The 24,374-nt window shown below is 41.1% G+C and overlaps 1 protein-coding gene across 3 annotated transcripts in view; it reads right to left on the bottom strand.

Annotated features, from left to right (window-relative positions):
• The window catches only part of kif26bb (kinesin family member 26Bb), a 32,807-nt gene that overhangs the window by 3,044 nt on the left and 5,389 nt on the right, over positions 1-24,374 (bottom strand). The window contains exons 4-14 of one of the 3 annotated variants that reach the window (XM_042391251.1): positions 22,813-22,934; positions 22,443-22,614; positions 13,217-13,426; positions 12,670-12,763; positions 10,509-10,780; positions 9,789-9,966; positions 9,436-9,586; positions 8,671-8,830; positions 5,317-8,488; positions 2,403-2,572; positions 83-233 (exon numbers count right to left, since the gene is read on the bottom strand). In XM_042391251.1, coding sequence (XP_042247185.1) covers positions 83-233; positions 2,403-2,572; positions 5,317-8,488; positions 8,671-8,830; positions 9,436-9,586; positions 9,789-9,966; positions 10,509-10,780; positions 12,670-12,763; positions 13,217-13,426; positions 22,443-22,614; positions 22,813-22,934 — 4,852 coding nt within the window. The remainder of the gene's footprint in view (positions 1-82; positions 234-2,402; positions 2,573-5,316; positions 8,489-8,670; positions 8,831-9,435; positions 9,587-9,788; positions 9,967-10,508; positions 10,781-12,669; positions 12,764-13,216; positions 13,427-22,442; positions 22,615-22,812; positions 22,935-24,374) is intronic. The other 2 variants (XM_042391252.1, XM_042391253.1) reach the window with 2 other exon arrangements.

Raw genomic sequence — 24,374 nt, forward strand, 5'->3', positions numbered from 1 at the left:
ATACCACAAAAATTAAAAAAGGATAAGCGTTACAGTGAATTTAAAGTTAAAAGACACATTTTGAATGCGTAATATCACTCACACTCTTGGTTCCACTTGGCGGGCTCCAGCAGGAGGTTCTGTTTGGCCTGCTCCAGCTCTCTCCTCAGGTTGTTGTACTTGGCCCGGACGTCTGAGATCCTCTGCTGACGATGCTCCAAAAACTTCAGCTTGGCGCTGAAGCATGCAGGTCCCTGAAAACACACACACACATTTCTCTACTTTTATTTATGTTCATATAGCATGTAATATTTCAAAAACTTGTATCTCAAAAACAATTACTTGGTGTCTCCAGACTAAAGTACTCCCCATCTCCTAAACAATCACTCACTTCTTTACTGTTCTCTTTACAAATGATAACATCTGGTGTATTGGCTGTAACATTGTTTGGTTTGACTCCTCCATACACACACACACACACACACACACACACACATACACACACACAGTTTTAGAGGTTGTAGGGCAGGGACTGCACCTCTGGGGAGTGAATCAAAACAGCTCTGTAGGCTACTAAATGGAATTACTCTCTGATTATACTAACCTTATTACACCAAAGACACGGTTGCAAAGGTCAATAGATGCACATTATTTAAAAGGAAACAAAAGAGAACCTTTAAATATGAAGCTGCACACTATTTTAGTTTTTAAAAAAATTTCCTCCCCTAATGGAAGAATTAATTAAAGGTAAGCATCAATATAAAGATGCTGAAATTTCAATATGTGCTCAATTTGTACTATTTTCTTATATCTTGTATTTTTCTTATATGTATTTTTATATTATCTTTTACCTACGATGTGTTATATTTGTTTTACTTACAGTGTCCTTTGTTCTTTGCTGCAGCATTGACCCAATTCCCCCCATGTGGTCATTAAAATTGTATCAAAGTTGCAGCGCCTAAGTCTGGTGGAGGCGGGGGAATAGTCTCATGAGGCCAGACCTTTCGTCATGGGGCCATAACGTCAACACATGCACCAGATTTTGTTTTCAAACGCATTTCAACTCTAAATGCGAGGTGGAATCTTTTAACCTTGACTTAACCAGGGTCAGTTTACTGAGCACGCTCTTTTTCAGCAACTGCTTCTACTTATATAACCTTAAGGCCACTGCTGCCATCCAAATTAGAGATGAAGCCACTGTAAGAGATGTGCCTCTAGGATTTTTTTAATGAAGCAATGCTAGCCTGTCCTAGAGTACAGGCTGTGGGACACACAGAACTTGCAAAATTACTGGATTCAAACAGCCATGCAAGGCACTGGCCCAAATCCCTTATCAAATGTAAATAGCTTTAGCTTTCAACATAGAAGTAACTCAAGATATATGTAACTAAAACTAAACAATATAGAAATTATAGAAGAATGTAGAAAGTATTCACAACCCTTAGTTATAACCTGAAAGTAAGATGAGCGGCAGCCTTTTTGCTAACTGTTAGCTAACTGCACATTTACTGTGATGTTGATTAATGTGTGTTGTCCCTGTAAAAATAAAAAAAAATATGAAATGTTGATTGAATGTATCTCACACTGTAATAAAAGGTGTAGATTTTTAAATTTGACCTGTTTTTGACAAGCTACTGAACATGCTCCAAATGCTGTGGGTGCCAAAGTACATAAGCTAGTTTGGTTAGCGTGCAGTAGTAGGCATTTAGTAGATCTGTGTATGCAGTTAGCTACAATAGCTAATCCAGGGGGCTAAACTCTGTGTTTACTTTGGCTCAGAAACCAAAAGGATTTGAAAGGATTCATGTAAAAATTAAGTTTATTTGTAAAACTGTAGGTGCTGCTGCTTGCCCCAATATACTTTTGCTAGAATTGCATTTACTGAATCTCTACAACGAAGGCGGCAAGATACCTTGAAACATAGTCAAAATGGCCATAATTATGAGAATACGACCCATATTGAAAAATACCAGAATTGTCCTTTAGCAACAGCCATTACAGCCATTAATTAACTAAAGCTAATACAATCTGCTGCCTGTGACGTTTATCATTTGAAATGTGAACGCAAATGCAATGTTTTCTACATTGATCTTTGTTAATAAGAGAGCAAATAGGGATTAAAGGTTGAAGAGATTTAAGTATTTTGGGGGACCAGGTCCAAAATGGACCAGCTGTCAGAGCCTAACCCTAGTCCTGAGAACGCAAATGGCCAGAGCGACTTTAATAGCAAAATGACTTGGGCTCATTTTCAAACCTGATGCCAACATGATGAAAGGGGCTTTTTATGACCCTAAAACAGGTTGGCCAGAGATGTGTTCTACATATGTTGCTATTCCCGCTGGTTACCAATAGAGGTTGATGAAAGGTCATATTTTATGTAATGCCCTTTAACCTCTAAAAAAATTTCAAAATAAACCCAGCACCTGTTTGCCAGCACCTGCTCTTTTCTGCATCCACTGCACATTGTCAATCTCATAGACCTTGATCTCGTAGGCTTCTGGGATTCCGCGATCCACCCAGCGAGATCGCAGACCACTAGCTGAGCGTCTCATTGGGAGGGATGTATCATGGGAAAGAAGACGCTGGTGAGTACCTACAGCAGGGAGAGGCAGAAAGTGCAGTGAAGGGTTGATGTACCTCAATCTGTTTTCTTTCTCTTCTCCCTTTCCTGAAACCTTCTACTGCATGCACACCGGTAAAAATGTTGAGATATGAAGGTATCTGACTGACTGTATTATCTGCAGTAGATTGGTGTTGGCACCCCTCCCCCCCAATTTTTAGAAGCAGGCAGAAGTACGGAAGCTAAGCACTGTACTGCTGTGGACAGGGCCAGCAGCAAAACATATTTTAGCCACCTAAAAAAAAATCAATATCAGTTTAAGTGCGCACTATATTTAGAATATTTCCACCGCTTTACATTTACCTTGGCGTCATACCTTGCCCTTTCCTTTGGCACATTATTTTCTCACACACATGCTGTTACGCTGCAACAGCACTTTCTGACCCAAACAGTTGACCTGCAGTGTAATACAGTGCGTAGGAATACGGAGGTTCTACGGTTGAGAAAACATAGCGCCAAAGGAAAGGGCTGTCTGATGGTAAGGTGAAAATATTCTAAATATAGCATACACTTAAACTGATATTGATTTTTTTAGGTGGCTAAAATATGTTTTGCTGCTGACCCCGTCCACAGCAGTACATTGCTCTACTTCTGCCTGCTTCTTGTAACTGGAGGGGTTGGGTGGGGGTGCGGACCATCATCTACTGCACATAATATACTGACTATGCTTCGCTTATAGAGACTGAGGACAGTCTCCCAGGTTTCATTGTTAAAACTGGGTGGAAACAATTGGAGAGTTTAAAAAAAAACCTGCATTGCAGAACCAATCCAAAGTCTTTAGGGCGACCCTTCATATTGGGGCGATGACATGCAGTTCACTACGGATGAGAATGGGGGGTAGAGCATCATTTCCGGTAAGGCGTGTCCTTGACAAAATGTAAGGGGCGTAGGTTTGTTGGCGGCCGTTCTCGCCGCCGCTCAAGCAACTACCGTGCATTTAGAAAGCTCCAGACTTCGGTAGGCAGAGATCTCCGATTGTCTATTATCGCAAGAATACATACAACCCCACTTTGAAAAATGCAAACTATCCCTTTAAATTTTAATTTTGTTTATTTTAAGTGCAGCATTTGACATACATCCAGCAACATAGCCCAAGATTATGCTGTTAAATTCTAAGGCCATATTTTTACAAGATAATAAGGCTGTGTGCTGGTGCTAATGGATACTCAAGGTGGCTGATGATACAAACGGAGTATTCTTGAGCCACTGTGTTGGTATTGGTGTTAATAAATACAAACACTGTGCAACAATGGCAGCACAAGGCACAGGAACAATAAATGATAAACCGTCTTAAGGCTTGTGTCCCTAAGCGGCCTCAAAGCATCGGCTGTGTGCACTTCTGAGGGACTGAAAACACAGTTAGCCTGAGGGCAAAGTCGGCTTTGCGAAGGCTACCACATTATTCATATAATTCAACACAGGGGACAAGGTTTATTTCACTGTTTCTGGCTTGCCTTTATTTTCCAGTGCCAAAAAAGATACATAGTTTATGTTTTATGTCACTGGGATCAAAATACATTAAAAATGTGTTTTAGTTCTAAAGATATGTGTAGAGCTTTCATCAGACTGTAGATGAGTTAATTACGTAAGGCGATACTCAAGGAGAAACTAGGTACAAACAGAATTGAATCAGCCAATTAATAACATATTACGTTTGGGGACTTTAAATTATGCTCATCCAGCATAAGCTTTGTCTCCTCATATTATTGCTCCATTAGCAGTATTATCACTGTCTCACCATCCTTTCTTTCTTTTTCTTTCTTTTTTTATTTTTTTACACAAAAGCTATTAAATATATCTCAGTTTTTAATTTTACTAGCAAGTATTGTTAGTGTGCACACACTCAACTTTATAATTTATCAACCAACACTCTTCATTTTCTGCATTTACACTTCCATTAGTGAGTGCCATCACTGGGTTCATATATTAATGATGTGACCTGCACAAAATGGCTTTAAATGCCAGTAAGAACACAAGGTCTGACTGCATTCTACAGATGTGTGTCATCTCCTGTTAATGTCACATTAAAATGTTATGTGGTCAGATTACAAACCAAAAGATATGATGATGGAACTATCATTCCTAAAGATGTGTTGTTTATGGGTTGGAAGATCATATCTAAAGAAGAAATGATACAAATTTCTGCAAAATTTGTTAGAGCTAATCCTCTTACAATGCCTTTTAAAGTTATTTTCTTTCCCCCTTCAAAAGGAAATATGATTCAGCAGATTGATCATTTTACTGGCACCGTTAATTGGATTGGTGTGTAGCAAAACATTACAATAATGAATCTATTTTTCCTACCTTCCCACAAACACCTTTAATGAATGCGTCTGCACAACATTGGGTCATTGGAGGAGTTTTTTATAGTCTCTGACCTTACCTCCATTACCTTTCAACAATTTCAGAAAACGATTTAATGATAAAACACTGACAAAAATAAAAGCAGACATGCTGTTTGCTCAGATGTTAGTCACATTGTACTGGAATTAATGGAAAGCAATGGTTATGTTGAAGGTTGGGAAAAAAATGCATTAGTCAATCTAAAATTGTCAGTGCAGTTTATCTTTAAGATGCTCAACATGCATCCCAACTGAAGATTCTTCTTAGACTAGACTTGCAAAACTAACACCTAACAACAACGACACGATTAGAGGTTTTGATCTTTCCAGAACAAAAAGTCATTCATTTCAGGTTTATTATTCTTGCTGTTTTACCTGTGTTGCCTCTCCTCCGGGATGATCTGCTGCTGCAAGCCACACTGAGGAGAGAGCCGCTCCTGTCGCTGACTGAATCTCTGTTTGAAGTGCTGCTGCCTGTGGCTTCACTGTCCCTCACCATGCTGTCATAGCCGCTGCTCACCATACTGTTCCGGTTAGAGAAATGCAGGGATGTTTTTCCCATAGCTGGTGGCAAATCGCCACTCAACACACTGGTGGTGTCACTGGCGTGCCCACTCATGTGACTGGGAACACGAGGAGCAGTCACCCGGCTGTATGGCGAAGGAAGTGTGGTCATTTGATCCAGTCCTCCCGAAGTGGGGCTGGTGGCCCTTTCCTTAAGGAGGTCAGAGATCCGGCCACTGACAAACCCCTGGATGGCAGATTTTGTGGATGAGCATGTGGAGCTCTGGCTTGGAGTCCGGCTGATAGAGTGAAAAGAACGTGGAGGGGAAGAGGAAAGAAAGGAAGATGTTCGCTCAAAGCCAACATTTTTACCATCTGGGGAAAGACTGGCACTTCGGTTTATGGACTGCCGCAGACTTTTGTGGGAGAGACTGAGGTTCTTGATGCTGGGGGCGGATAGCCGACGGACTTTGGGGCTAGCCATCTTGAGTTTCCCCACAGCAGAGAGCTTGGAATGATTTTGTCTAGCAGATTGAGAGTTTTCAGAAGGGAAGAAATGATGACTATGGTCAGACCGGGGATTCTTCCTGGGGCTCCTGCTAGCCCTTGGTAAGGTACAATCTCCCTCACTACTTCCTTTATAACCTCCCTTACAAGCCCCTTCAGCTCTTCCCTTGGAGCTTCCCTTAGAGCTCATAGAGGTGTTACTACTGCCTCTATCCAAAGTTGGGAAGTCCCTTGGGGTCCTCCCAAGGGAATTAGTCCTGCAAGACAGCTGCTCCAGTTTGGCATTGAAAAGCCTGCCACTGTCCTCAATAGGTGACTTCAGCCTCCCGCTCATATTATCATGTTTGATGCTTACGCTTGAGGTCTCAAACAGTGATCCAACGCCCTTTCTGGGAGGGAAAATAGCTTCCTGTTTGTACTCTGTTCCATATTTCAGAGAAGAGGAGGCATGGAGGATGTGATTAGCGGGGGAGCACTGTCTGCCCTGCCTCCTCTCCAGAGTTACCCCTGGGCTACATGGAGTGGATGATGTCACCCCCCTTGGGTCTCTGTGGTTGTCTGCCACGTGACCACCATGGTAGCTGTCCTGGTGGCTGGCATTTTGCAAGCCTCTGGGTAAACTACCTGTTTGAAAGGAAGCAAGGGCGGTTTCTTGGCAACCAGGTGAAACACCAACTCCCCTGGGGGTATTCCCAACATGTCTGCAAATGTTCTCTCCCCCCAATGAGCCCCTTGGAGTGTTAGTGGAATAAACATGTTCCCTGTCTCTAGGGTGGCTCTTATCTGTATTTCTTGGTCTCTTTCCACATGTTTTGTTTTCTGCAGTTCCATCACAGAAAGCTGAATCTTCCATGACCATTGAGTCATAGGAAATTTGGCTTGAAGGTGAGTCACATATCTTGGAAGGCTTTTTGACATGTGTCTTAGAAACAAAAGCGCCATTCTTCTTCTCAAAACTCATTGTATCTTCTGGACATTTGGCATTATTCCCTCTGAGCTCAGACTGTGACTTGACTCCTGTAAAACTGTCATTTGGATTTTCTTTTTCTTTCACACCATCCAAATCATAATCTATATCTGTATTAATCAGTATGGGATTTATAAATGAAGGTAGGCACCTCTTTTCCCTTCTGAACTGATGTTGGGGCTTTTCAGTGCCAGCTTCTGTGGCTAAAGGCTGAACAACATCACTTTTGGCTGTCTTAGAGGAACCTGCAGCTGCAGATTCTTCACTGACATTGCTGATAATTCTGATAGGTTGGGAGTTGGCAGAGCCCTGAGCATGTGCCGATGACTGGGCACTGTCTCTGATACAAATAATGTTTCCACCTGTCCTCCCTCTGTCTAAGGCTCCACTGATGGTCACTTCCTCCACCATAGAGAAGACAAGTTCATCTTGACCTTTTAGGTCCAGTGGTTGTTGAACAGTTACAGTGATAGTGGCCTTCATTTCCTTGACGTCCTCTGTGGGGCGATTAGGTAAGACGTCCCCAATTATAACACTCTTAGCCAAGGAGTTTGAAGAGGAGCAGGAAGAGGAAGGAGATATGGGGGAACTCTTGCCAACTGGTGAGGTCCTTTTGTCTGGTTTGAACCAATCAGCTGCTTCATGATTCTCCTGTTTACTTGTTGGCTCAAGTGCAAAGGCAAGTGAACTGTTAGCAGCCATGCCCTGAGCGTCCCCACCAAAGTCCTGAGAAGAGAGTTTATCACCTGACTTATGAGTTCCAGTGTTGGGCAACTCAGAGCGACAAGTCATGTTCAGGCTGAGAGTTTGATTCAGCAGCTCCTCACTGGAACTGGTTGCACTGCACTCCTCACAGTCATACAGACCTGAATCCTCTCTCTGAAAACTGTCTCCAGGGAAGGTACCATCTGTCTGCTTTTCTCCAACAGACGTCTGATTGCAGCCTAACCCCTGATTCATCGTCTGTTGTGCCTCTGAGGATTCAGTGTCTGTCTGTTTCCCTGTTTCTTTCTGGGGTTGTGATTTGGTTGTGACATTGTTAACAGGAGGGTCTTTTGAGGAAGACTTGAGCACATCCATTGTTATCTCACTTCCATCGATGCAGCCCAAGCGCTCTTGAAGTTCAGCAAACGTGTCACATTTAAGACAGTCCCTCTCTGGCTGCTTCACTTCTGCTTTCAGCACATCAATATGCCCTTGAACAGCTTCATCTTTCTTCTTCTCTCCCTGTAGCTGAGGAATTCTCAGGAGCTCTTGGAGCAGAGCGGTAAACTCTGGGTCATCCATGTCAGTCTTGTTAGGATGCAAAGAGGGTATGATGGGCACGAATTCGGGTTGTGCAAACCTTGGGGCAGCGTTAGACTGGACCAAGCCATCTGAGTCTATTTGGATGACTGTATCACAGGACTGGTCACTACTTGAGTGTTCATCTAGTTCACCACGCAGACGGAAATGACGGATGTCGACATCTACCTCATCGGTGGAGTGGAACGCCCGCAGGGACAGAGACTGAGGCCCTCTCTTCTCTTTAGTTAAACTCCTCCCACAAGGAGAACATGAGGTGGACTGCTGTTGAATAAAGATAAACTGTGGTGTTAGTTTTAGGAATGGACTATGGTTAAGATCCAAAATATCAATCAATAAACAAATTATTGGGGTGCAAGGGAGACAATCACATGGTAAGACAGTACATACAATAAACAAGGTTTGCAAGTTTTGAACAAAATGATTTTGCAGGACATGTATAGTACCTTCGTCCTCTTCTGTGTCCTGCGGATACGAGAAGCCAGCTGGATTGTTGATAAGGTTTCTTGTAGGTGTATCAGGGAATCAGCAACCTCAGCAATCACTGTGGTGTGGCAATTTACATGGCCCAAGGACTCTCGAAGGAGCAGAGTCAACTTACTACTCCTGTACAGAGATAGAGCAAATGTCCAGACATTAACTCAAAGGATGCATCAGTCATTTAAATCTCCAAACAGCATAATCTATCAATTTCCAAATTCTGATGCAGTTGTCATTGCTAAAAACTATAAATTGGGTTTAATAATCAGACATTTTTTGGAAACCAAGTTATAAGACCAACATTCATTATTAACTTCAGCTCACAGTCCAGATATTAGTGGGGTACTTCAGCGATTTAGTATTGCACTTCCAAAAACTTAGGGAACTTGCAAGAGACAGATTTTTAAAAAGAATGCTCAATATTGAAGCAGCAGAGACCGAAATCCAGACTTCAAATCCCTAATTCCCAGACCCAAAACACTAAATCCTGCACTTTCCATCATTTAACTATATTACGTCTTTTATTAGATTATTAAATGGGCACTTATTTCAAACTCCATTCCCTCAGTTTCTAACTTTCTTTCTCAAGTCTCTAAGAGATACCAAGAGACTGAGATAATCCTGTTTACATCACCAATTATTATTATTGGGTGAAGTGCCCTCTTACAGTTGACTGTACACTAATGGCTAAAATGCTGAAACACTAATACTATTTAAAACTAAATTCTTACTTTTTGGTGATCGTTTTATGTCCACTTAGTAGTGACAAGACAACAGGGCCCAGTTCAGAATGAGGAGGTTTATGTTTGCTGTTGTTGTGTCCACCACCCCTCATACCACTACAGACGTCTATCATAGTCAGCTTTGTGGGGCCACGTGAACCTAAAGAAGGAAATCAGAGAGGAGATGAGAGTGTAAGAGAGTATCAGAGAGTGTGTTTCCAAATATGCAAATAATAAACACATTAATTATTAGATAAATATTAAACTGATTTGAATAAACAGTGATCTTAGGGTTAGGGTAGCTATGGAAAATAATTCATAAGGAGACAATCCTCCCTGGTAAATAAATATTTTAGTACAACCTTTGCCAATGGTGCTGCTTTCTGTACGAGGGGGCTGGATGTGGAGAGTGAAGAACATTATGGAGCTGTCGGACAAGAACGTAGTGAAGTCTGTGTGCCGACGTGCCGCAATGGCGGCATCCAGAAGAGAAGCAGCCCGCTCAGCAGTGGGGGCCTTGACCCGGTTGTGGTTACGAAGCTGGAAGAGAAAGAGATCGTCATAAAGTCAATCAGTTGACCATCTAAATAATCATTGACATAAATCTAACTTAGAGGGATCCCAAAGGAAGGAAAGGGTTTTTCTAGGAGCATGAGTACATTTTCTTGGTTCAAAGCTATAAAAATGCCACTCATTTTTGTATAAAATCCCAAATTGACTCTTTGATGCATTGCCAATGAAGCAGAGCCAAGAAATATATCACTCATAAGCAATAAAAAGTGTAGCCTTGGCTCTCTGGTCTCCAGATTTGGGAGCATCTTGTTTATGTTTACGAAGATTGATTTGACTGTTCTGCCAATAATAATAACTCAAATTTTTAAAAAATGTATTTGATTTTAGTGTTTATCTTGTTCTTCAAAGAAATATTTGTGCTTGTGATTCGAAAGAGACTGACTGACTGACAGAGAGACACAGCAGAAGCAGCGGCTGGAATCAGAAATTATTTTAAAAAACAACAATGCTCTAAATTATTCCTGTCATTTAACAATCTTGTCCCCAAAATCAACCGTTTTTCCTTCTACCTGTATTCCGTAGACAGGGTCCTCTTGGAGTCTAATATGGGCTGTTGGGCTGTCCTGGATACTGCCTAATGAGGGGACAACCTCCCCCAGTAGATCCTTCAGCGTGTCCTCCTCTCCGCAGCAGAGCTCTATGGCAGACACTGATACAGTCAGATCTGTCCAGGTCTTCTCCCTCCGCCTCTCGATTGCACTGTACAGCCAGGAGATGGCACAGGGAATCAGCCCGAGCTTCCCGATGTTCTCATCACTCCCCACCATGGTGGACCAAGACCCTGAGGGAGAGAACACATCACACAGATATATGGACATGCAAACAATACATGTATATTCTGGCCTATAAACACATTTTCACTCCGACATCACATACACAGAAAAATGCACTTTCAGAACCACCATTTCTGTATGGTTAACTGTATGTTTGAAACCCACTTTAGCCAAATATAGTACAGTTACTCTGTAAAACGCTTTCAGTGCAAAACTGTGTATTTAATAGTTTGTTTTAGACAATGGTGGTAGAGCACAATCAAGCATAATGGCTCCTTATCATGAGAGATCAATCACAGCTCCTTGCAGATCTCTACTTCCTCTTTATAGGTGGTGGCGAGTGGCAGCTAACACACTCAAAGTCAACACAAGCAACTCACCCATAATTTAAAAAATGTACTTAGCAGGGGCTTATCTAAAGATCACCACTGAATATCCCTTAAGTATCATCAGACTGAAAATAATCTGGGTTTTAGGAAGCAAGATGGTGCAAGCTCCCATCCACCATGATAATATCTGCAATATCTGGGGTTTGAATCCTGTTAGCGGTATCTCCAGCTTGCCATGGTCGCAGGTGGGAAGCCCTTGAGATTTCCTGTCTTTTTGACTGTACTAGAAACTCCTACTATTGGATTAGGGCATCTGCACAGTGGGGGGGTAGAAATGAGGGTATAGTGCATCTCATGGATTACATCTCCCTGGTAAAACTCATCTATGACAAGATGACAGTTACAGGTGACGAGGACCAAAGTGCAGAGAGATTTCAAATTGGGAGAATAGTTACAGAGGAACACATATTTGTATGACAGTATAAAAACATCGATGCACACAGACACACAGCCCCAGATAAATGAATATATAGATAAATAGTGTATATAATAACAGAGGTACACTGGCTTGCACAAAACACAATACATAAACTCACAAGAATGCACGAATGAAGGCAGATCAGATCAGATGTATAGAAACACACCCACAAACACATTTAGATTTTCTTATGTATTCCTGCCATACTGTACCTCCTTGTGCACTTTTGCCCCACATTAGTTTTGAGTTATGGTCCTGTTTTACCCTCTCTTGTCTTATCCAAACCCTAATTGAATGAGGATAAGAGAATTGGTTTACTCCAATTAAAGGCCGAGCTGCCTGCCGTTATTCAGAGAGAATAGTATTCTGTGGAGGAGATTGATGTCCCCTGGCTGTGGGCCACATGTAGTCTGTATTGGCCAACTAATTCAATCAGATTTACGGAGAGTGGCGTCATGTGAAAAAGCAGCTCCAAGGAGACCCTGTCCTTACCTCGTGTGTGTGTGTATGTGTGTGTATATGTGTGTCTGCCGCAAATCTATTAAACCCCTTCAGCGACGCTAAGTGCAGGGTCCCATCTCTCTAATAGCAACATATTACAGTCCATTTTGTTTATAGTCCCTGCTGAGCTCAGACCTTTAGCAAAATAAAATATTTGTGTCTTTTGGGCGGTATGCTTGAATATCTATCAAGCGATGGGAAGCTTTTAAAAAAGAATATGTGCTGTATAATTGATGAATAAGCTTTTATTTACAAAGTAACAGGTGAAAGATAAATGACTAAAAAGGAGAGAGTCGAAGTGGCAAGACTTTTCTGTCACTACTAAGGAAAAAGGAAAGAAAATAGACAAATGGAGCCAGAGTGAAAGAAAAAGAACAAGAGGGCTGGAGATGGATATCAAGATTGATAAGAGGACAGAGAGAGAAGATGGAGAGGGAGTTTAAGTGATAAAAAAAGGGTGAATGATAGCAGGAGTGGGACAGAGGTGCAGCAGGATAGGGGGATGGATGGCTTTTGAGCAAAGATAAAAGCGTCCCACTCTGGTTTTAAGATTTTAACCCATGGCCCCTCACTGCGACCGATTACTCACCCACATCAGCACAGCCCAAACCTAGAACACATCCATCGCTGCCGCTGAGCACACAGCGGATGACGTCAGCCAAGACGCCTGCACACACCTCGGCCTGGTCAGGAGAACAAAGGACAGCGAGCATCTTATGATTCATCCTCGCGCTGAAGGAGTACATCCAATGAAACGAAAGAATCGAAGCAGAGGAGGGATGCATACTGATTCTGTAGATTCCCTTGGGCTCAAAATACTGTAAGCGGAGCTTGAAGAAAGTTGAATATAATTGATGGACTGTGTAATTGTGGTGGCTATCCAAGCCCTATCAGCTTTCAGGTCATCAGACAGAGAGAGCAAATCAACGGTGGTGTGTAGTGTACAGAAGGGAAAAAATGCATGTTGAATACTTGAGAAAACGTAGAATGCTCTCGACTCATGTTACGTTATCAATGTGCTGCATCTGTCAGTGTAAAACCATCAAGATAGATCAGTATCAAGCAAGCACACATGGAAATATTTGAAACTATATTTAAAATGGTTGTTCATCAATAATCATAATGAAGAACCAAACCTGGCTTGACTCTCGAAGATAGGCAGCATCAAAGTTTATGGTCCTCAAAGGATTTCTGCCATCCCTGCCGAGTGTCATCGTAGTGTGTGGTTGGCTTTGGCCGACCGGTTCCATTATGGTGACTCTTTTCTTGGACTGGTCAACTCGGAGAACAGGTGGTTGGCCTTGGCTGTGTGACAGTGTTGGACTCACCCTCAGCACAACTTTGACCTGTGCACCAAAGGAGATGGAAAAAAAACGAGAATATTGATATATATTGAATATTATTTCCAGTATGTGGAGCATGAACTGTTGAATACCCGGTGAAATCTTTTAATTTGACTAAATCAAACTCATACAATTATTATAACTTGCTGCTTTTTAGCCACACAGACTGCATGGTTCTAGAGATGGCAATGTCGGTCAGTTTGTTGGTTAGTTGGTCCACCACTTTTGAAATATCTCAACAATTATTGGATGTATTGCCGTGTACTTTTGTCTAGGCATTCAAGATGCCCATAGGATGAACCCTACTGGCTTGGGTGATCCCCTGACTCTCTTGTAGCACCACCACAAGGTTTTTGTTTTTAGTGAAATGTATCAACAACTATTGAATGGATTACTGTGAAATTTGAGAAATACTGAAAAGTCTAACTAGGCTAATATTTATATTATCCTATTACTAGCATGCTAGTGCATCCAGCTAACAGTCAGCTAGTGAGCAGCTACGGGCTGAGAGATTAAAGGGTTGCTGAAGGAGAAGTGAGCACAAATATTTCACATACGTCTGTACAAATACTGTATACTAGGGATGGGAAGATTCACCAATTGGCATTGGTGCATCGGCATAAACATTCACAATGCAACTGCCCCGATTAAAAAAGTGTGCACCATGCAGAGACCTTTACAGGGGCAGGTACTCAAAGTTAAAAATGGGCACATGGAGCACCAACATAATTTACAGCATAACCTGTTGAATTATAGCAACCCATATTCAAACAGAATGTCACATCGAATCAGACAACAAACCACATCATATTATATCATAGTCCCCCACCCAACGAAACCGGAGGGGGACCATGATTCGCTCTCTATTGTGTGTGCGTGTGTGTGTGTGAGTGTGTGTATGTGTGTGTTCTGTTGGCACCTATTAAACATCACACAGCCAAAAGCAATATTCTCTGCAAGCTGGATGAGGCACATCCTCATCATAAATTGTGAGGACCAAGGTTTTGTCATTGTAAGGGTAAATGAATGGCTGGATTAGCCCAAGGCTTCGTGTATTTTTGTCTGAATGACTCAGTTTATAATGTGTGGCTGAACAGCATATAAAACAATTCGCTTTCAAAAATAAAAGCCCCTGAGTGGCGAAAAGGCTGCTCCTTTAAAGACATTTAGCATATACGTATTGTTTCTAAACAAAGATAATGCAATTTCTCTGATCTAGAGCATAACATGTAGCTCTTCAAATCCCATAATTACAGAGAAATTTAAAAAAAATTACAAGACATATAACAAGTGGGATGGAAAGAGGGGAATCTTTAAAGACTATAAAATACAGCTAAAAATAACAGAGAGGCAGAGTTTAAAAGTAGTGCAAGAGACAGACAAAACCACACAGCTATAAAGTCTTATCTTAAAAGAAACCATATAAGTGAGGCGCAAGCAGCACATGGCTGCCGTTTCAGAATTTATTTTAATTTAGCAGCTCGAAGCAACACAGTGGAAAAATATTTATAAATCCTTGAACACCATTTGCTGTATTTCAGAACACGTTTTGGTTGAAATACCTTATTAGATGTTGAATTTTTAATTCAAATTTAAAAACTTCAATGGAGATGTCACTGAAAAAGATTAAACTTTGTAGGATTCTTTAATATACATTTTTCCCAACCAAAAAGAGAACAAAATGATTGATTATTGTGATTATTTCCCACTATATATTTTTTTCTGATATATATATATATATATATATATATATATAGTACTTTTCTGCTACTTCTACTTCTAGTCAGCACATCTTCAAGTTTTAAAAGCTGGGATGTGTCATTTTCAGTTGTTTCCAAACATGCTTTTTGTCAGGAATGGAAAAAAAGTCTCCAAAGTATTTAAATATTTACACAGAGATTTTGTTTTTTGGGGTTTTTTTTTTGCTGGAGTCTCACTTATTTCGTTAAGGTACAGTTACAGAAAACATCATGTTAATAGAGTTGTGTAGTGTTAGTATCTGTATCTCTAAGTCCTTTTATAGCAGGTTTCAATTTGACTTTTGTTAGTGGGAATGCCCTTTAGTTTACATTTGGATTTGAACATTTTGCCAACAGATTGTGCCTTTGAAAATATTTACCTTTGAATTTTGTTTATGTCTCTCCATCACCTGACACCTGGCAGGGTTCAATGTTTTTTTCACTTGCCCAGTGGGGCAGTGGGTCAGAAATCTACTTGCCCGAGGTCAATTTTTACATGCTCCTATACAAATTACTTTATTTATTAGTGGTTATCAAATAACACCAATTAAAGTTAATTGTCATTTTTAATCTTTATTTATGTAAATGAAACAGTACAAGGACACAGAGCGTCATAGATGCGAAGCAACAAACATTCACCTACATTTAACTGAACACTAAATTCCTCTGATCAGCCCAGTTTCCTTCAAATAATGGAATAGACTCCCTAAAAATACAGTTTTTGGACTAATTTCCCCCACTCCACTCTCCACTCTCTTTCGTGTTTCTCGTTCTCAAGAGTATTTATGGCAGTGAAAAGTTCCACGCTCCACTGATTCCTCTATTTGACAGTGCTCACATGATCCTGAGGGATGTTTGTTTCACGCATCACACTACTAACCTACTCAATTCTTGGCCAACGGTGCGTGCCAATATAGTCCGATGTGTGCAAGGGGAGGGTAACCTGACGCACCAGATGGTTTGTTACACAGAACCATCTGAAAAGTTGTCTATGGAAGCTGTTTGGTAAAGGGCAGGCACTTTTCAAAAAAATACTTGGCAGGTGATTGGATGAACCATATGTCTGTCACCATCTATCACCATGCAAGGCAGCTGAATTTACAACGCTGATTGGTCCGAACCACCTGACAAGCCTGACAAGATGGATTCTCGTGTGATCTCGTGATGTGATCTTGCGAATCCAGCTGCTTCGCAAGGTAAAGGGGAGGAAGCTATGCTGTGTGCCAGAGTACAAGAACATAATTTATGAAACAATGATTGAAACTTTTTTTTTTTGCCCAATCAGGCGAGTGAGTTGCAAGATTTATTAGCCCAATATTTACTTTCCCCGGGCAATCGGGCAAGCCTTATTGTTGAACCGTGCCTGAGCTGCTTCACATGTGTTTCTCTTTCCTCCCTAAACTTTTTCTTTGAATCTTGAATCGGTTGCGTCTTCTTTACGTTTCCTTGTTTTTCTTTCAACACTGTTACATCCTGAGAATCTTCCTAGCTTCTGTCTCTTTGTCTCCTGATTCCTTCACTCACTCTGGAAATGTAAAAAGCCTTCGTTTTAAAAATCTGACAGAGCATGAAGCAAAACTTAACTTGTATGGTGTTAATTACAGTAATTGCGGACAAACAACACACAGTGGGAATGCATCAGCAGGCAAGCTATCCAAACTACCAAGCTAACGTTAAATTAACATTAATGGTAATGTAAAGCAATTTTTAAAAAATTCATTTCACTGAGTTATTTTCTAGCTACTTAGTTGTCTTTTGTCTGACATCGTTATTTGGTGCCGCACATGTCAGTTAATGTCATATATAGAGCTGTCGCAATAACTGTAATATTGCAATACCGCGCTATAGACAAGCAAGCCGCGGTGGAGGGCAAACAAACACCACAACCGCACCATGTTCATGTTTTTTTCTTTTTTTCAAGAGGCTACCAGTTTTCTACATTTCTCCATTTTCTACATGTGTGTGTATTAAATGTCCCGTGGCTTCCCTGGTCTGGTCTGGTGGCTCCAGAGGATCCTTTCTGCCTCGCACGACGGCGCCCAGCCCTCGTAGTAGAGCTGGGCTCGTGGTGTGCTGACCGGGGTTCCGTGTTGATGCTTGGTAATTAAAACACATCTGTATGAATATTTTGTCTTGGTTATATGTTTAAACTCTTCTGGGTCACTGCACGGCCAAGCTGGCGGCCATTTTAGCCAGATTATATTCATAATTCCCAGGTTTAAGGGGACTCGGCTGTAGGCCAACGTTGTTTCCTGCCACAACACGATTTAAAGTGTTTTCATTGTTCGACAGGTACTGCTGCTACATTCAGCCCACACATAATCAGACTAACCTTGATTTTCACAACAAAAAAAAAAGGCTCTAATACCACATAGACCGCATACTGTGCTGTTAAACCACCCTGAACCATTGCAGGGGAAATTCCTTCACCACAACAGCCCTCGTCATATATGATCCTCTGAATTGATTCATTCGCCTGTTCCATGAAAACGGCTCCAGGCTGCCTTCTAGCTTCAGCACAGAGGGTTCATTTGTTTTTTAAACCCAGCGTAGCAGGAGTGAGCGGTGGTTTGTTTGTTACTCCTTGTTAACAGTAACAGCTGTCTCTGTGTCGCATACAATAATACAATGTTCAAATGGGAAAGAAAAGCAGCGCTCCTCGAAGCTACAACAGAAACTACAGGAGGAGTCAATCTGAGGTAACAGCTGTAAAGTGTAAAGCGAACATAAAATAAGCCTTGACAAAAGGGAAATTTGGACATCAAGGAGCAAAGAGGCAGGTGCTCGTTCTTTTGCAGTGCGTGGAATCGCATTGTGTTGAATGAAATTGTGTCAAATCGCACTGCACCGCAATAGGGGTCGTTTCGCATTGGTAGTTGCTTCATATGTATCTTTAATGTATCAGATTGTTGGCAACGCATCCAGATGCATATCGCATCCGCCTCGGTGATGGAGATGTACATCCCTACTGTATACATTTACAGTATACAGGAAAAGGCTAAACACTTTGAAGTACTCCGAGACACCTTGAAAAGAAAACGTCATTATTTATTAAATGCGAGCAGTGAGGTCTTCTGCTTTTACAGAGCAACATAAGTGATTTCAGAAGAAGCTCGTGACCCCTTCAGGTAAGAATGAACGGCACCAACTTTAACTTTTCAAAACAAAGACCAGCAGCAATGTGTCACAAACAGAAACTCATGAAAAAAGAATGAGTTTCAGGACAGCACGGTTTAAAAATATCCTCATATAAAATTCAGCGAGTTTGAGCCAACACGGTGTTTGCGTCCCCCAAAAAAAACATAATATCCAAGATATCCGAGAACACCGTATAGACTGAGAAAACTCTGTAATTTATCTGTATATATGCTGCAAATTCTTCAAACTTGATGCTTAAAGCTGACTGCTATGATGACAGTGGCAATGCTTTTTTTTATTTCTATTTATATATTACTTGTGGTTTAAGCCTTTATGTTTACAAAAACAGGGGTTTTATCGCAGGAGGCTGACATAAAACATAGCTGTCAGAAGGAGAAGTAAGAAAGTCTGACTTCAGCACTGAGCCCCTGCTGCTCAGCCGTGGGAGGTTGAGATACTATTTTATGCAACGTAGCTTGTAAGAAACCTCGGTTGTAAAAGGGGAACCTTTGATTTGATTTATTTGGATCTCTTTTAGCCCACTGGCTAATCTTCCAAGAGTCCACACTTGGCAGAACAAAGTGGTAAATGTCAGAAAGGATCAGGATTGAGCACGTTGGATGGTGAGCTAAGGATGGTGTACTTTGCTATTGTGAATGTTTACAAGTGGAACACACAGGGAGGCAATTTAGTACCTTTTAATACATCTGACAATCTGTCCGTTTGATTCATAGCAATAAAAGAATTTGTTAACACATACAGTATGAAAATTTTATTGGGCTGACAGTCGAGAAGAAAAATGTCTGACTGAGATGCCAACATATTTCTTTTAGGCTGCAGTGGGTTGATCCAGTTAGTGCAGATACAGAAACTATACATGCACTTACAACTGCATGGTGATGCATACCTCCTGCTATATTTCTGCATGGCGTGACATTAATTCCTTAATGCAGTTCTCTACAGGAAGGGGCTTTGAAGTCTTAAATTCAGTTACATCCTGACTCTGACAGCCATCTAACAAACCTTGTCTATTCTGCTATTCTGCAGGAAGATAAAGCAACATATATCTCACAAAAGACTGAACAAGCTGAATTAAAGTTAGAAATCGGTTCTAAAATTATTCATAATCAGGATTCAGGTCGATAAGATTGCGAGCACTCCTGTGTGCGCCTGTCGAATATGGTTTTCTTGAAACAGTGCAGGACTGCATTACACCACGATGACATCATCTGTCCATTGACAGTATGAAAATCTGAAAGCCATATTCCATCTGCCACATGATAAGTTCCCAGTGTCTGTGAAGGATTTTTTTCCCTCCCTTCCTCATATTTTTTTTAGAAATTTTTTTTTCTGGCATTTTTGCCTTTATTGAATAGAGGATAAAGAACCGGCCGAGAGGAAACAAGGGAAGAGAGATGGGTACGACATGCAACAAAGGTCACTGGCTGGAATCAAACCAGGGACGTTGCAGTTATGTGGCATGTGCAGTAGCCATTCAGCTACCAGGGTGCTCCCCCTCCTCATAATTTCAATACCTTATGCAAGAAGTGGCTCCCTAACCCTATTGAACATGTGTCAAACTCTATTTATGAGGGTTAAATTATTCAAGAGACCCTTTTACAAGCACAGAAAATCCTCCTCCGCTCTCACACACATATATTCTTGCATGCAGAGGCACACAGAACTGAGTGCTCGAGCAGGTGTGGCTGGCGGTGGGGTCTATCTGAGCCTTTATCTGTAACTCTAGACTAAACCCAAGAGTCCATCTATGAGACATGGCGAGAGCAGGCAGTAATATTGATCTACCCCGGTTTCTCCCAAAGGAGGTGAGGGGTGGGGAGGGGAGGAACAAGATGGAGGCATTAGCACCGCATTACAGTGTATCATAAAGGAGGGGTGATATAGGATCTCCACCAAATTGGCTGTGATGTCTTTACTCTGCAGTATGGGTGGTAAAAACACTTTGAAGATGGTGTTTGTGGGTGAGAATGGTACAAACAATCCAGACCATTGCAATATAGGATACAAAGTGACCAAAGTAACACAGGATGTTCATCATGTGACTGTAATTTTCTTCTGATAGAACATTCACACTCTTCTCAGCAGACAATGTCAACTAAAATGACTATTTGTCGAACTTTTGTATCTTTAAATCCGTCTATATGGGATGTCTCTGTATAGTGGAGAGCATACAGTACATACATATCTTAATGAGAAACGTTATGGCAGAAAAACAGGTTGCATACCTCTTCAATTACTGGGAATGTGGTGTATTATTGTCCTGTGCTTATGCCACATGGTCAAGAGTTCAAATTGATTGATCTTTGAACCAGAGCTATGCTGGCCTTTGTGAGCGCAGCTAATGGCTGAAGTCTACTGCTTGTGCTATGATTAAAGATGGAGGATAAGTTAAGGTGCATTTCTGAAATCTGAAATTTACAATAATAAATTGTGATGATAATGAGATCAAACTAAGAAAACATTTGTTGGGCAAAATACCAGCGTCACATGAAGCTGTGAGGTTTGTTACAAAAACACAGCAAAAACTAGTGATATAACCACCATTAGCAACAGTCACATTTAGCCTAAAGGTCTTTGCAAAAGTCATGTGGCAAACAGAACAGATCATGATTGGTTATACTGAAACTTTGCAATGTGATATTTTCCGATAACTTATCCTCCAGACTTCCACTCCTCCCACAAGAATCCCACGCTGAGCAGAGAGGCAGTTAAAGGGGATCTATTATGCTCATTTCCAGCTCTATATTTTTATTCTTTGACTCCACTAGAGTAGCTTTGCATGATTCACATTTCCAAAAACTCCTTATTTGTCTTATACTGGCCCTTTATGCAGCCCCTCAGTTCAGCTTCTGTCTCTTAACAGGCAGTTTTAGCTCCTGTCTCTTTAAGGACCCCCTCCCGAGGAGCCAACGCTGTCCTGATTGGCCAGTTTTCCAGAAGCCAAGGGGCAGCTGTATCAGAGTTGTGTTAAGTTACTGCCGATGAAAACCCAACATTTCCTGCTTTGTAACATTGTAACATTATATATATATATGACTCAAAATAATCAATAATAACAGTTCCCCTTTAATGAGATCACTTTGTGATCACAGCTTTAGGCTGTGTATGAAGGTTGATGGTTAATCCATCAGTGACAACCAAACTTTAAATATTGCAAACACAGACTGGTAAAATATTTAAATGCCCCCAAAAACTTACTATGAGCAATCGGTTCATACATGAACACACAGCTTTCAGCCAAATTTAGAACAATTTTGGTTATTTCACATGAGAGATTTCTGTCTGCACTGCTTTTGTCTGTGCTTTTCTCAATGGTTTAAAGTGGGCAGGACTCACTTGGAAAAGGTATTGTCACTTACTTTTGTGCACCAATCAGAATTTTTATTCATACATTTTTATTTATACATTTTATTTATGTGATAACAGTTGTACAGCTCTTAGTGAATGTTGTCAGAACTAGTTTGTGTCTGGCTGTGAACCTTTGAAACATGTGAAACCCTGTCATCTCTCTGCTGTTGCCTAAAAAATGTTTTTAAAAAGTGCTTATTTTATTCTCAAGCAATAAGACTTTTCAATAGTCTGCCATTAGTCGCAAGCAGCCACTTACACTCTGTTGTGTTTATTAAATACTGTTTCTTTCAGTTGTTTATATATAATGTATGTAAAACTGTGTGTCATAGCGTAACTGTATACTGCGTGTATATTGACTGGAGAGCAGCTAGGCAGTTTTTCATTGTATAGATATGCACTCGTGGCATTTTGACTCAAGACTCCTTGACCTTCACCATAAAGCAGATTAGCAGCATTTTGACTGTTAACTCTTTAAGAAATAAACATTAAGGATGTTTTGTTCTTTTATTGTTGTTTATTCACTGATTAATATTTAATGTTAACACTTTGAAACCAAGTTTTTTGGGGCTTTAATACTGATCTGTGATTGAACCGCCTCCCTTCAACCAATCAGTTTGTTTTTTCTGAATGCTTAAGTCTAGATGTAGCCGATCATTGATCCAATATGAATCAAAATCAGGGCAGTTTAATAGTAGATGGAACTGTAACCAAATTGCAACCAAACCAAATGTGATCTGCAGCGACATGTACAAGTATGTTCGGAGGTCTACCTTGCCAACATTGGGCGAGTCTTTGGTTCTGGTGGCAGCTTGAAGCAGGCAGGAGGGGACGGGTGGAGGGTTTTTCTGGACAATCTCCCTGAAGCAGGTGGAGAGATGAGCAGGAGCTGGATCAGAAGCCTGGCCTTTTTTCCTCGATGTCAGGTTGAGTTTCTCAGCTGCCCTGTAGGGAAGGAGGGAGGTGGCATGTCACAGCACTGAAACTTAGCCTACTGTGTAACCAATGTGGAAATGTTGTAGATTAAAAAAAGGCCAGAAAAATAAGTAACTGACATTGATTTTGAAAATGTGCAAACACATAATTGAAAAAGTGTTGTAAAGAGAACGGTAAGTGATTTTATATAGATGAAGGTAGATTTACTTGGCCAAAAAGGACATGGCAGCAGAGTTGGCGATGGTCACCACTCTGGAGATGTGAGGGATCTTGGAGTTTGTCTGTACAATCCCAGCGTCTCCACAGCTTAATGCGACAGCGTCTGCAGCCTGCCAGGGGAGAAAGCTCATTATAAAAATCAAAATCTGTAATTGCACTCCAGCACCCACTCCAAAAGGGGCTATTATCACAGGAATTACTCCAGGGAAGAGCAAGGGGTGTGTGAGCCTAAGTAGGGCATCTATGCTGAGAGCATACTGGGTTAAACATACTAACTGCTAGCTGCATATGGAGTGTGAGGAATAGTTTATGATGGCTATAGTGACTGTTGTCTGAGTTTGTCTAAGAAGAGATGCAGTAAACATACTGTCACTGCCTCTGACACACACACACACACACACACACCCTCAGTCAAACAGCATTATGTAAAGCAATTCCACTCGCATTGCTAGCTCCAAGGTGCGTGTTTTAGCACTCATTCATAGCTGTACTAACTGTCTCTGTGTGTGTGAGTGCAACACGGACTCTTCATGACCTTTTCAGCATGCCTCTGCTGCTGCCCAAAATGGAGTCACAGAGCCTCGCCGCAGGCCAGGAAGCCAACATCTTAGTATTACAGTGCTCTAATATACCGCTCTCCAGCTCCATGTCTCATCAGTGTCTCAGCTTTTTTAGGGCAAGATAACAACGTCAGGCTTTTTTTTTCTGATAGCGTCCAACCATGAACTGCCAATTAGTGCAGTAGAAGACCTACAGTAATAGTTGGTTTGAAGGGAGATTGGGAGCAAAGTTAATATGAATAACCAAAGGTAATATGTATAGATAGATAGATAGATATGTATGGACCCCTCCTCTCTTCTTTTTGACGCATATCTTCTACCTTTTTTTATCTTTACTTTCTTGCTACTCTGCTTTCTTTCTGTATTTGCTCTCATATGGTCTTTTATTCTCTCTTGTTCCTTTCCACCCTCTCCCCCGCCTTCCCACCTCCCCCTTATATCATCCTCTCCCTCCAGTCCTTCCTCCTGCCTTCCATCTTAAACACTTCATTTCCCTTTCTCTTCTTCAACTGTCCATTTTCCCTCTGCCCTCCTTTTTGTCTCGTCTTTCCAAACTCCTCTCTACTTTCACTCCTCTCACATTATTCCGCTTCAGCCGCACAAACCCATATTGATCTGCTCTCATACTGGACTGGCCTGGCTAATTTCTTATGCAGTCTTGCAACAACCAATGCATAATATGCTGTATTGTTAGTGTAGAATTTGATTAGACAACAGAATTAGGAACAGCAGGTTAATTACAATAATGCTTTCCTTTCAATATATTTGTTTTACCCTATGAACTCAACAGATTTGTAAAAAATTCCGCCAAAATTTAATCACCAATCACCAAAAACATCTAAAACTCTCCTTGTGCAGGTTTGTAACCTTTTTATATTGTGGACTTGGGGGAGGTGGGGCTCGATCTGGCATGTCTTCCATCACAGTAATGCATATTTCACCAGCCGCTCTGTTAAATATGTCCACCCCCCCACTCCTATTGATCACAAG

The sequence above is a fragment of the Thunnus maccoyii genome, chromosome 17, assembly GCF_910596095.1.
Source record: "Thunnus maccoyii chromosome 17, fThuMac1.1, whole genome shotgun sequence".
NCBI classification, from domain to species: domain Eukaryota; kingdom Metazoa; phylum Chordata; class Actinopteri; order Scombriformes; family Scombridae; genus Thunnus; species Thunnus maccoyii.